Source organism: Phaseolus vulgaris, chromosome 4 (genome assembly GCF_051622355.1).
Source record: "Phaseolus vulgaris cultivar YP4 chromosome 4, ASM5162235v1, whole genome shotgun sequence".
Taxonomy (NCBI): Eukaryota; Viridiplantae; Streptophyta; class Magnoliopsida; order Fabales; family Fabaceae; genus Phaseolus; species Phaseolus vulgaris.
Genome location: NC_143501.1, coordinates 50,331,968 through 50,345,350, shown reverse-complemented (window position 1 = coordinate 50,345,350; position 13,383 = coordinate 50,331,968). Strand labels below are relative to the sequence as shown.

Here is a 13,383-nt window from a genome sequence, read left to right as displayed (position 1 = left end):
AAATAGTCCATTAAATATGAAAACCTTATATATAAATTACTTTCTCAAGAATATTCGTAGAGGAATTAATTCCCGTTAAATAATTTACAATTTAGTTCAGATTTTTTTAATTGTGAAATTGTATACTTACATACTTTTTATTGAATAATATAACTATTTTAATTTAACAAAAAATTAAAATTATTTAATTGAAAATAATAATGTATATATTGTTATAAGTAATAGATTTTTGTAGAGTAACATCATGTTTGCATGTCCGTGTTTTATATAAGTAAGCCTAACCTCAAAATAAAATAAAAACCGCACCTTTCTCTTTTCTCTCTCCTGCGCCTACCCTCCGCCACGCCGCCGCCGTAGCAAACGCCGTGATCAACGAAGTCCTCCCGTGCTATTGTTGCGTTCAGGTTTAAAGTTTTTTTTTTATCGTAACTTTCACATTTGGGTATTTTTTTTTTGGATTTTGGTGGTTGTAGTGGTGGTGTGCTTATTTATGCTTCTTATTCACGAAAGAGGGGAAATTTGTTGAACCCTTTAACGTTGTGGGCAAAACACTGTACTTGCTGCTCCTCCACTTTCCTGTTAGATTCCCCTCTTGGAGAAAAAATTGTTTCACAAAATAAATTCAAAAGGGTTTATATCAGTATAGGTTGAGTAGTTGGGATCAGGGTTTTAAATTGCAGTAAGGAATCCATATCCTTGATGTTGCGGGATTTTGCAGACAAATGGGACTGAAAAACCCTGATGTTGCAGCTGAAATTGCACCCAGGGATTGTTTTTTAAAACCTTGTTTTTGATGAAAGAGCATTTGCTTCGGTGGTACTGTTTTTTGTCTTAGTTTTGTAGTAGTTTGGAGTTTAAGTCATCAAGGTTAATTCAGTTTCTTGCATTCGGAGCTTTCATACGCACTGTGGGTGGTGTTGTTATTTGTTGGGTTTAGGGTTTAGGGAAATCTTATTATTGCTGTATCTGGAAGAACAAACTTGCTGGGACAAAGTTATAAGTTGGATCACTGTCTATATTGATTGATGATAGGGAGAATTTATGTAGAAATCAATCTAGAACTTGGATTATTTAATCTAAATTCATAGGCTATAATAATGGGGCTTTTAGAAGTTATCATTCTTCTAATCTTTAGTTTTAGAATTGGACTTTTACTCCAAAGCAATTATTGCAAAAAGATGGAATAGTAACATTTAATTTGAAGGAACAGAAAGTAGCTTCAGTAACATAAATCCAACTCTCCGAGGAATATGCATGTTCTTTGATTATTGTCATGTTCTCCAAGTTATAAGACTTCGAAAATAGCTGGTTTTTGTGATTATTTCACCAATCAAGAATACATTAGATTTCTTGCTAGGAATCTTGTATAAATGTCCATCTTAGAAAGGCCGATGAATACTTATCCAATTTAACATAATTACAGGAGTATAATCTTCATTACGTTTATTACGATTAAGTTTATTTCTAAGTCCAGGATTAAGTTTATTACGATTGCATGTGTCCCAGTGTCAATTTGTTTATCTAAATAAATTTCATTTGTTTTGTATTCTCAATCTCTCCACTCTTGCTTGACCTCTATCTGAGTTACATGTTATTCATCATCATTATTTTGTTCTTTAGAGAGTACAAGACAATGAGTGGTGCACAACTGCAAAGTGCTTCCTCTGCCTTTGCCATACAAGGGTCACAGAAAAATGAAGGTTCGGCGACCACGGCAACTGGTGCAGAGACAAAGCCAAAGAAGAAAATTTGCTGTGCCTGCCCGGACACTAAAAGGTTGCGAGATGAGTGCATAGTAGAGCACGGTGAATCGGCTTGTGCAAAATGGATCGAGGCTCATCGACTGTGCCTCCGTGCTGAGGGCTTCAATGTTTGAGGTCAATAGTGAGTAATAGGAGAAAGAGATACTAATAGATGACCTCATTTGTTTTTGTGAAATTGACACAGATTTTGTGTTACAATTTTCAGATTGACGGTTTAAATTTTGAATAAAACAGGGAAATTGATTGCTACATGCAATTCATAATTTATTACCTTGCTGCTATTTGAATATGCAGGTTCTACCATGCTAGCTTTTTTGAGACTGAAATATTTAAATGAAATTACAGATTTTTGTATTGTCACTTCCATGCTGTGGTTTAGTTTTCGCAGTGTTGCGGTTATTCATCTATTTTACTCAATTCCATACTGTTTATCAATAAATTCCTTGCCTGTGTTTCTCTTCCACTCTTCCTTGTTTCTCCTCCTTACAGAGGAGCAACTAGCAAGTATAACTTATTTAGAAATCTAAAGCTGCAGGAATTGTAATTGTTTGTGGTTGATCTATCCCTCATTTTCTACCTGTGTGGTTATTATGTGTATAACTGAGTAAGAACAAGGTTTAACATGCTTTTGTTCTGAACCTTGAACCAAATATTTGGCTGGATCAATGTAGCATTTCATCACAATGCATATTTGCACATAGCTCATTACAAGTGTATTTCTTTTAAATTATTCACACAAAAGAATCATGTTCGGGGAATTTCTTTATACAAATAAAAGCATATATATATATATATATATATATATATATATATATATATATATATATAAAAGTATAACCGATAAATAAATTCTATAAGCATGTAATGTAATCCGTTTATCTTAATTGTAATTTTAATTTTTTTTATATGGTTTATTTATATTTAAAATGATTTAACTTTTAAAACAACTAAAAGTGTTTTATTGCTTTGATTCCGCTAAAAACTATGCAAAGAAAAAAAATGCTTACTTTTACTTTTAATTAAATTTATTGTAGTGATCAATACAATATTATTTTCTCACTTTGTACACCCTTTCACTGAACAGAAGTTAATTTAAATTTTAATGTTATAATGACTACCTTTGATCCTCCTTTTTTTGAGTTATTTTTGTCAAAACAAACATAGAGGGAGTTCTGGAAGTGATCAAAACTCTTAAAATAATCAGCTTTGCTGAATTCTGATATGATAACCAAAATATAATGAAACAAAGCCAACTCAACTCTTCATTGATAACTCAGAAAAGCTTTGAATTCAATCAATAATCCTAGTTTACTTCTGTTGAAAACGTTACATTGGGAAAACATGAAAACTCAAAGTTTATATCTCTCCTATTATTCATTGATGTGACAGAGACAAACTCCTAACCAAAACAATGCCCCAGTAATTATCCAAGAAGCAGCAAGAACACAGAGCCCTACAAATTCTGGACTAAGTCCACCCTTCTGTTGAAAGGTCCCTAGGACTAGTAACTAGGCTTTTTGGCTTCATTCCGTTGATCTATTAGGTGTAAAAAAAAATTGAAACTAGTGTTACACTGGTTTTCCTTGGCTTAAACCACATCTTCAGAAGTCTTGCACTCCCAAATACTGAGAGTTACAAGCTGCCAAGAGGGCTGCTCCAATTCCTGAGCCATCATTAGAATGCTCAATGCCAACTGAATCAGAAGCCTCATCTCCCAACAACTCCTTTAGTGTACTCTCCAAGGAACTTCTGAATTCAGTATAGTGTTCAAACAATCCTCCATCCAATGCTATTACTGATTTCTGTTTCTGTTTCTCCTCAGCCTTTACTGTGTCTCTTCCTATTTTCTTGAGGATGCCAAAGATACCTGCAGCAGAAAGCCGGGCTCCGCGAGTAGCAACAATATCACAGAGTTCAACAACAAGCTTCCTCATTTTAAGGGATGTGTTATTGATCTGACAAAGAAAAACAGTGAGAAAATCTATGATCACTTTCTTTCCCAGAAGGAGCAATACCAACCAACCTATATTTGTTAAGTATCCTTAACAGAAAGTGGATCAATTTGTTTATGTTGAATATGAAAGACCACAAACAACAACAGATTCACCAAAATTTCCTATCTTTATGTCTAACTAATGGAAAACAGTTAACATGGTATAAATGTGAGAACAAAGAAGCATATTTATATTCCATATTGTCAGTGAAGCATGTCCTTACCTCTAATATGTCCTTCAATTTGGTTCCAACCACATTCAGATCTGAAGATGCATCATGATGTATTGCAGACATGTCAGGTGTCCTGTTCATCCCACAAAAAAAGAGAAAAAAACTCTATGAGAAGATTTTCCCACTTATGTTCCCTACCAATTTTTTGCATTGTTTAATCCTTAAAGAGAAGACTAAAATCAGGAGGCAATAAAATGAACAATCAAAACTCTTGACACCTTGCTTGGTAAGATAAAAAAATGAAAGGAGAGGCCACAATTTGCCTTCCACTCTTCACAAATTTTTTCATTGGACTTTTGGACAACAATGTAAAGTACATAAATAATTCAAACATAAAAATGCTTTCTTATGATTCACTCATATTTCTTCAAAGTTTGTAGTGATATAATGATGACCACATGCCAATGGTGAAAAATGATATAGAAGTGGGAAAAGGTGGATTCATCAGTCTTTTAAATTAAATATATGGTATATGATACTAAGATGGAACATGCGAAGAAATTGGAACAAAACATGCATTTTAGCTTGCTCAAATTAATAATTCAACCAATTAAATATGAAGACAAAGTTTCTGAATCATTGTTGGCAAGGTAGAAATACAAGAAATTTCTAAAATAAGGCCAAATGGAAAACTAGCAAGTATAATTCAAGAAAATTAGTGAACGTTTGAATGCACAAATTATCATACCTAAGTATCAAAGGAATTTTCAATTTTGGAGGAACAGTATCTCCAAAGAAGTCAGCTTCTTCAGCCATCTTCAACAAAACTCTCCTTACAATGTCACCCAAATACATACCAGAAATTATCTTCTCAAAAATCTGCAAACAAGATTGGAAGGGTATTATAAATGCACACTGTTCATTTAAACCAGTGATAGATAAATAATCATTACCTGTTCTCCAGGGTTTAAGCTCTCTGAATCTAGATCTTTATCATATTGAGTTAGAGGAAGATGGGAGGAATGGAAATTACCCCACTCCATGTTTATAACCTATAGAATCAATAATTAATCAGCAAGCTTTGATACACGGTTAATCATTACCTGCCTAATGGAATCACAGTAAACACAGTTTGTATCACACAAGAAAATAAGTGTTCAGATGAACTATTTACCATCTCTCCTGATTTTGGTAGAAGACCTTGCCATTTTGGAATTGCATGTGCAGACTCCACATATGCTGCATTTGTTCCGGTACCAAGAATAACTCCAGCAATGACATCCTGATTGCTGAATCTTGCTCTAGCTACTGTTCCAACTGTGTCATTAACCTTCACATCTCCAAGTTAGGTTTTGTCTCCAGTTTAAGACATTAACTAAACACAATATATGAAACTACAAAACTTAATCTAAATTTTCTGCCATATGGAAAATGAAAATTGTTCTTCAAAACCAGACTTAAGAGGAGAAAGAAAACAAGCTATAAAAAAAGCAAAGTGAGACTCACTAGAGCTGCAACACGCATATCCAGACCAATTTTTTCTAAGGATTTGGTTAGTTCACCCACCACATCTTCTCCAACCTACAAACAACACAAACAGAATCAATACAAGAGTAACCATCAGAAGCCTGCTCAATTAAAGAGTAGCTGAGAGATGAAGAGAAAACCAATAGGGATTCTCCATTTGAAAAGAGTCAGTAAGTATGATACATTATACTCATGCATGTATCTGGATTATGCACCACAATCATGCTCAAAACAAATGAAATGACAATAGAAAGAATGACAAGGAAAGGAAGATAGAATTGAATATAACAAAATCAAGGTAACTAGAATTACCGCATCCTCAATGTTGAAACCCTTGGTCCACTTTATTAGAGTTCCAGATGAAATTGATGTTTGCCTCACCGGAAAAGAGAAGGTAAAACCCAGTTCCCTTTGTTTACCAGGGGCAGGGTGAAACTCTTCAGGCTCAGAACTAACAAACTTTGCAAGTTTAGCTGCTATAAAATCAAACAGTTCCTGCAAACCCATAATGAACATATTAGAGAGAGTAGTTAGGCTCATTACTCTGATGGAATCTCTCCAAACAGACTTACATGTGAACAACCAGTCATCAAATGTGGAGGAATGGAAACTTCTTCAGACTCTAGGTTCACAACACCTTTCTCCTTCCCACCTAATTGCACACGAAGGGTTCTGAAGTTTGTGCCACCAAGGTCCAACGCATAAAAGAGTCCTTTCTCATCCCTGTAAGCAATGCAACAAAGGAAACCATGAATCAAAAAGGAAGAAACCTTCAAGAGTTACAAATTCACATGACAAAAATATTCAGCCATTAGCTTATATACAAGGTAATCTGCACATCTTGTTTAGTTAAATTTCTCTATAATGTGAGAAACTCATCTTGTTTTCTTCTCCTATAAATGTTCATAATCTTTTCAGAACAACAAAAGCACTCCAATTCAGCTTCTCTGAAAGATAATTCTAACTTAAAAAGAACCTTAATTTATTTGACCCTATTGTTTTCTTCTCCTACATACAAGTACTTAATCAGAAGAACTTTATCCAAACAACTCCATACTTTGCAAAACCAAACAAGAACTCACTAAGCCATCACCACTATGTAAGATGAAAACAAACCAAGTAATGCAAGCACAGTGTAATCAAAGCAGAAAAAGGCAAATCAGAAGAAAAGGGGTGGTGGAATTGAAGAGAACAAACCCAGAAGGGAGATTATCGACAAAGGTAATCAACATCTTGAGCTTGCTGCCACCTTCAGAAGCAAGACCCGCGTGCATCTCAACGTCTATGGCATCAGCAACCAGTCTCAGCTTCGCAATTGGGGTCCCACACTGCTTCTCGAACTCCCTCACAATGGCCACCGCGCGACCCCACTTTCCGGAGCTCCTCATGTGGTGGCGCACCACCAGCGCCGCCGCCGCACAGGCCGCGGCGGCGCAAACGACTGCTACTCCCGCCGCCAGCTTGCCCATTATTTGAAATGAGTTGGTGTGACGTGGACGGAGCCGAATCTAATCGGAGAGTAGACAACCTCGTTTTTCCTTTAGCGAACTCCCAAGATTCTTTCTCACTCGTGCGCTATTTTCGATGTCAGAACGCTCCTACATTATTCATCATACATCATGCACCTTATTATTTCTTTTTCATTACTACTTTTCTTCAATCAATTAATAATTCATACACAAACCATATTTTTTTTATATATAAAAACTTTATATTTAAATGAATAAAAAATATATAAATAATTTATTTTTTTAATAAATAACTCTAAGAAAAAAATAAATAAAAGTTTGTTATACTAATAAAAATACTCTAAGAATAAAATTTAAATTAATAAATTTATTACATGCATTCTTTCACGAAAATTGTGTTAACATAATTGTTCTGCCTATTTCAATACTAAAAATTATTTAATTATTATGACATTATATAAAGTGATAAGTTGTATTCTATCAAGTTAATCCCATTAAAGAAATACACATTAATAATAAATACTTCAAAGTTACCAAATATAAATAAAATAATAGTTAATTATTATTTCTTGTTTAGATAATTTTTTATAAAAATAAATAAGAAATAGTGACTTTATCGTATGCTCCATCTCTTTGACTACGCTGTTGAGTTATTATTCTTAAATTTGATTGAAGTTTGGTAATTCAACTAAGGTGAATTATCCTGATAAACATTCTGATTTAGAGTAATTGAGGTATTTAATATCTATTAAAAAATCATACTCTATTAAATATTTAAAATATTCTTTATTTTTATGTAATTGATTTTTTTTTTCTGATTTAGCGTAATTGATTTTTTTTTTCTCATTCAAATTTTTAACAATAAACTAAAACAAGTGGGTCTCGTTTTATGAGTAAATTTTTTTTATTTCAACTACTACATTTTAAATAAGCACGTGTTTCGTTGATGAAGGAACAATAAATCAAATAATTAATATTTTAATTAATTACAAAGTCAAACCAATTTAATTTGTGGTCTTAACCTCCTTAATTTTTATTTCACTTTGGGTATGTATAAGAAAACATTATTATTATTCAAATTAGTTGAGATTTAAATGTAATAATAGATATATAATTAATAAATTAATTTTTACATAAAGGAGTTATAAACGAGGTTTGATGAGCAAATTAGAAGTAGAAAGACAAAAGAGTTGAGTTGAGAACCCTTTTTCTATTTTGGCATTATTTTTTAAATATTTTTTATCTTTATTTATTTATTTATTAAATTGTTTTTTCCCATCAAATTATTTGTTAAAGTTAATTTCTTTGAAATGAGAAGTCATACTAAAAAAGTCTGTTGTCCTAAATTGACCAATATTATAAAAATGCATAATGACACCTAACCAATGAGTCATTCTTCACTAATAAAGATTTAATTATGTATTTATTTTTTCATAATTATATAATTTTGATTCCACATATTTTAATTATGGACCTATTTATCTTCTAACATTTATAACATATAAAAGTAAAAAAAATGTAAATTAAAATAATTTATAAAAACTTTCTTATATAGTTTCTCTAATTTATTTTTTATTTAAATTTTGTCTTTTTATTTTTTATCTTTTTAAAATACTCATAAAAAACGCCTTTAAATGGATTAATGTCAATTAAGTATTTTGAGTAATGCATATAAGCTTTTTTACTTTTCAGTATTCCAATTGTATTAATTAAATTTTCTTGCATTTATGATATTTAGAAAACTCAATTAGTAGAATTGAAACTATAAAAACTATAAAATAAAAAATTCATAATATATGATATAGAGTTTTTTTTTTAAAATTTCAAATAAGGTAATCCAAAACAATGGAATAAACATACTATAACATATAATATAATATTGTTTTGAATTGTAGTTTTTAGAAGTTTTTTTTCTATATGCACCTATTTCGGATAGCTTGTTCTAACATCAATAATAAGAAAAAAAACACAATATTTTCTAATTAATTAATCATAACATAGTTACAAATTAAACAATGTAAAAAATATATTTTAAATTAAGTATTATTATTATTTCCAATTATCTAACAAGCATATAATTTATAAAAAAAAACATTTTAAATATGGTTTAGTAAAACCCCACCATATACGACAATAAACTAGGAATTCTGAAAAAGACAAATGCAGAATTATTGTATTACAAAATTTATGAATAAAACAACAAATAATAACAATAAAGATGATTTGAGAGAAGAATATTTCTGAGAATGAAAAAGAATACACAGATATTCTTGAACCACAACTTCAAACATGGCAGAAAAGATTCTTTAAAAATATTACGTGCTTCAGTTTTCTAATTTGTGTTTATCCTTTTCTCTCTCTGCCATTTTTCATTTATAAAACTCAATATATAAATAATAAAATTTTAAAAAATTATGACGTGACAGAAGTCATGCCAAGTTGGTACGACTTAGTATGACAAGACAGAATCGTGTTAAATTGGGACGATTTATGCATATGAAGTCGTGTCAAATTGACACGACTTGTTTAAATTTGTAATTTTTTTTAAACGGACCCCATTTTGATAAAAAAAAAAAAACCTCATCATGATAAAAAAACGCCTGTCTCTCTGCCATTTTTCATTTCTAAAACTCACTGAAACTCCATGATTTTTGTTCTTATTTGGCTTCAAATTTTGATGAAATGAAACTCATTTTTGAAGATTCTTATGTTCAATTTGAATACCAAATAGAAGATATCTTTGATTGTTTGATTCAATAATGACCTGAAATATATAAAATAAAACATTACTTTGTTTTTTTACTTATTGACACATAATTGTTGAAATTTTAGAATGATATTTAAGATAATTTATTAAAACTTTTTTGTACTTAAGATATTTATTTTAATATATAGTTATAAATAGCAAGATAAGAGAAGAACAAAAGTTAAATGAAGTAACTTAATATATTTAAACAATATAAAATTTATGTTATGCTTTTACAAGGAAAATATATAGAAGATTATATCTCCCTTTCATATATTATAGTTTAACTTTATTTTTAATCTTTAAAGTGTATATAACAGTAAGAATGTATATCAAGAGACTCTCACATTAGGGTGAATATGATAATAAATATATTAATAAATGTATAATAAAAATATATATATTTTTGTTTTTCAAGAGAAATATGACTTTTTCATAAGGTATATTTATAGTGGGTTTAGTTAGTAAAAAGCCCGAAGCCCACCTGAGTCCATAGAATTTAGGGTCCATGAACTTCATATTTTGGAATACTTAAGCATTGGTATCAATAATTGGACTCATAAAATTAGAAATCTGCAATTGATTTTCTGAAGAAAAAAAAAAGAAACACACATTGGCCCACTAAGCTTGACACATGATTATTCTAACTTAGTCTTAATTTGGAGTCAAGTATGCAATTAAGTTAAGGGTGTTTCTCCCTGTACCCCAACAAATGACTTCCTTCACCCCATCATTATTGGAAAAGATCATTTTACTCCTTTTAAAAATACCGAAATATTTTCAGAACATACTTTCTGGAATATATTTTATGAATTCTGAATTTGCCATTCTGAAAATTAAAAAAATGTATTCCAAAAAAATGTTCTGGAATGATTTTTTGTCTTATGGATTTTCTATTATGGAAACTTACTTTGCTTACAAAACCTTTATTATGGAAAGACCTTTTTACTTATGGAACCTCTATTCTGGAAACACCTTTTACTTACGAAACCTCTATTTTGGAAACACCTGAATTCTTATTCCAAAATCATCCAAAATTATCAAGGATAATTTTGGTATTAGAAAGAATGTAGGGGTGCAGGAAGAAAAATGTAGGGGTGCAGGAAGAAATACTCTTAATTTAAAGGTTAAAAGAAAAAAAATTTATCCAAGGAAAATGTGTCTGGTAAAAAAAAACTATATATCTCAAAGATTAGGTCACAAAAACCAAAATGAATCTATTCATCACTATGGTCCATTTCCACCCAACAATTAGTTTAACTAGAAAAATACATAAAAAAGAGAAAAAGAAAATGATGCATTATCTACTAATTAACACTTAGATATCAATAATTACAAGTACATTAACTTACACTCTTTTTTTTAAAGGAAAGTAATTACATTCTTTTATGCACTCTTTTTTAGTGAAAGTTAGATATGAAGATTCAGCACATGTATTTTTATATACTAATTAAGATTTTGGTCTATGTGTATTATTTTATGGTGTGTGATGCCATGATTCTCATAATTAGTGATATTATTAGTCTTTCACTTTGTGGTGTATCATTGTCATTTATAGTCTAGCAATGTGAAATTAATTCTGCTAGATGAGATTAGTGAATATTAATAAGGATTTTGATATATTAACACCTTTAACAATTCAAACCATAATAACTTAATATTTAAAATATTATTATAAACAGTGTTAAATATATGTTTTTTACTGTTTTATGGTGTAAACAAAACTTTTTTAAAGTGTGTGTTCTTCACCTAAAATTTAAGTCTAACATGAAAAAGTAGTAACATATTGAAGATATTTTATTCAAATATCCCTTTGAGGATATGGCAATCATTCTCTCTCACCCCACACTTGATATAACCTTTTTCTTGCTGCATTGAAACTGATTAGACAGAAACCAAATACTAATCAATGAGTAACTTGGAATCTATATGGAAAGAAAATTAGGAGGGAAGATGAAGATGATGATGATGGTGATGCTTATGTTAGCATTGTTGGTTGCAGAATGCGGGCCAGAGTTCTCCTTAATGATGGTTGGGGACTGAAGATAAAACAACTTGGTGAGAGCAACAGGTACTTGAGCCATAAACCACACACTGTCCATCTTCAACCAATCAGTGTGTGTTTGTGTGTGCAAGAAGAGCAGGACCAAAAGCATCTAGCCCCTCAAATCACTCTGCAACTGTCACTTCTCTTTCAAGCTATAGTTACTTGCAACTCTGATAATTAGATAAAGAGATATCTCCAAGTAGTTTTGTTGAAAGTAGATATTAGAGATGTCACATCGACTAGAGATTAGAACCTTAGATATTAGAGATGTCACATCGACTAGAGATTAGAACCTTTCACAGTATATAAGTGGGTGCAAATCTCACCTCATAAACCGATTTTATGAGATTAAGTTAGACTTATGCACTTCTTAATATGGTATTAGAGTGATTTCTTAATAATAAGATTCTTAAGCAACAACCAAACTTTGACCTCAATTATTCTATGACAGCTTGCTCTGATGTTACTAGTTTCACAACTTTCTCTATCATTGTAATCACACATTTTAAATATATAAGAGTCTTTGGTAGTAGCAAGATTCAAGGATATGCATCAAAATATATAATGCATATATAGTTTCAATTTGCTTAGCTTGTTAGTGTTGTGCAATGGAAAAGGATGTGAAAAATAGACAACACAGGCTCAGTTACCCGGCATCAAAGGAATTTTGTTCAACAAGATAACTTTTTTTCTTAGACCCTAAAAGAGGTTTTGAATCACAAGCAAGATCAAAAGCACGCGAGAATCACTCAGAAAATAAAGGCCAAGTTGACTAATGTGTGTGTTCCTTGTTTTGGTGGATTTGATTCTGACCTTTTGGTGGTCTCATGGAATTCAACCAGAATGATCTTGTAATGATTCATTCCATATGAGTTGATTATACACCTTTTCATATTGCAGGCCATGTGTCTAGAACAAATGAAAAAAAAAGGAAAAAAATGACCCCCCAAAATCCAACCATATCCAAATATAATCATTCCAAGTTGTATTTTGGTTGAATTTCTGCCTGCCTATAGTGAAAATGTTGCTTGATTCGAACACGATTAGCTCTAGTTTGTCAACACATGATCATCTCTGTAATGCTCCATTGTTATAATGGTTGATGCTGACTTCATGTTTTTTAATATTGGACCAATACCAAGAGTTTAAGACCTGTAAAACTTTAATCTAGAAATTTATTTCTTGTGAGCTTTTGAAGGGTCAGGAATTTATTTCATGCTTCATACCATGGACTACTTTATCCTAGAAAAGCATTCATTTTCAGTTTTCAGGACCACTAATTAGTATGTGGGGTAGATAGCAATCTCTATCTACTACGTTTATGGAATCCGCTCTTTATGTTTACCTCTGCAAAAGAAGCGGGATATTTGGATCTAACGCAACACTAAAATCCCATTTAAGCAAAATCTACCCCACATGGTAGCAATCACCAATTGCCACAGGGAATGCACTGCTACATTTTCTGTCTTTTCTCTTGGGGTAGGGTATATTCACTATCACTAACAATCTCTAATATACAACCTGTGTAATTGATAATACAAAGAAAGATTATTTTCGTTATTTCATAAACTAGTATAAGTTTTAAACAGAAAAATGAGATTATAGATACTATTACTTATCAACATGGTGCACCATAATTCACACATAACCTTATTTTTGATTATG

General features: G+C 31.2%; 2 protein-coding genes across 2 annotated transcripts; one reads left to right on the top strand and one right to left on the bottom strand.

The window, feature by feature from the left end:
• The first annotated feature begins 264 nt into the window (after positions 1–264).
• LOC137838178 (cytochrome c oxidase copper chaperone 1) lies at positions 265–2,044 on the top strand. Its single transcript, XM_068647428.2, has 2 exons — positions 265–404; positions 1,621–2,044. Exon 2 carries the CDS (start codon positions 1,634–1,636, stop codon positions 1,874–1,876), a length of 243 nt encoding a protein of 80 aa, XP_068503529.1. The 5' UTR covers positions 265–404; positions 1,621–1,633; the 3' UTR covers positions 1,877–2,044.
• A 955-nt stretch (positions 2,045–2,999) lies between these two features.
• Positions 3,000–7,128, bottom strand: LOC137838180 (hexokinase-1). The gene is made up of 9 exons (XM_068647431.1): positions 6,654–7,128; positions 6,029–6,179; positions 5,769–5,951; positions 5,436–5,510; positions 5,104–5,259; positions 4,883–4,981; positions 4,678–4,808; positions 3,981–4,062; positions 3,000–3,718 (listed from the first exon to the last, which is right to left on the bottom strand). The coding sequence occupies exons 1-9, from the start codon at positions 6,923–6,925 to the stop codon at positions 3,365–3,367; spliced, it is 1,503 nt and encodes a 500-aa protein (XP_068503532.1). The 5' UTR covers positions 6,926–7,128; the 3' UTR covers positions 3,000–3,364.
• Between the last annotated feature and the right edge of the window lie 6,255 nt (positions 7,129–13,383).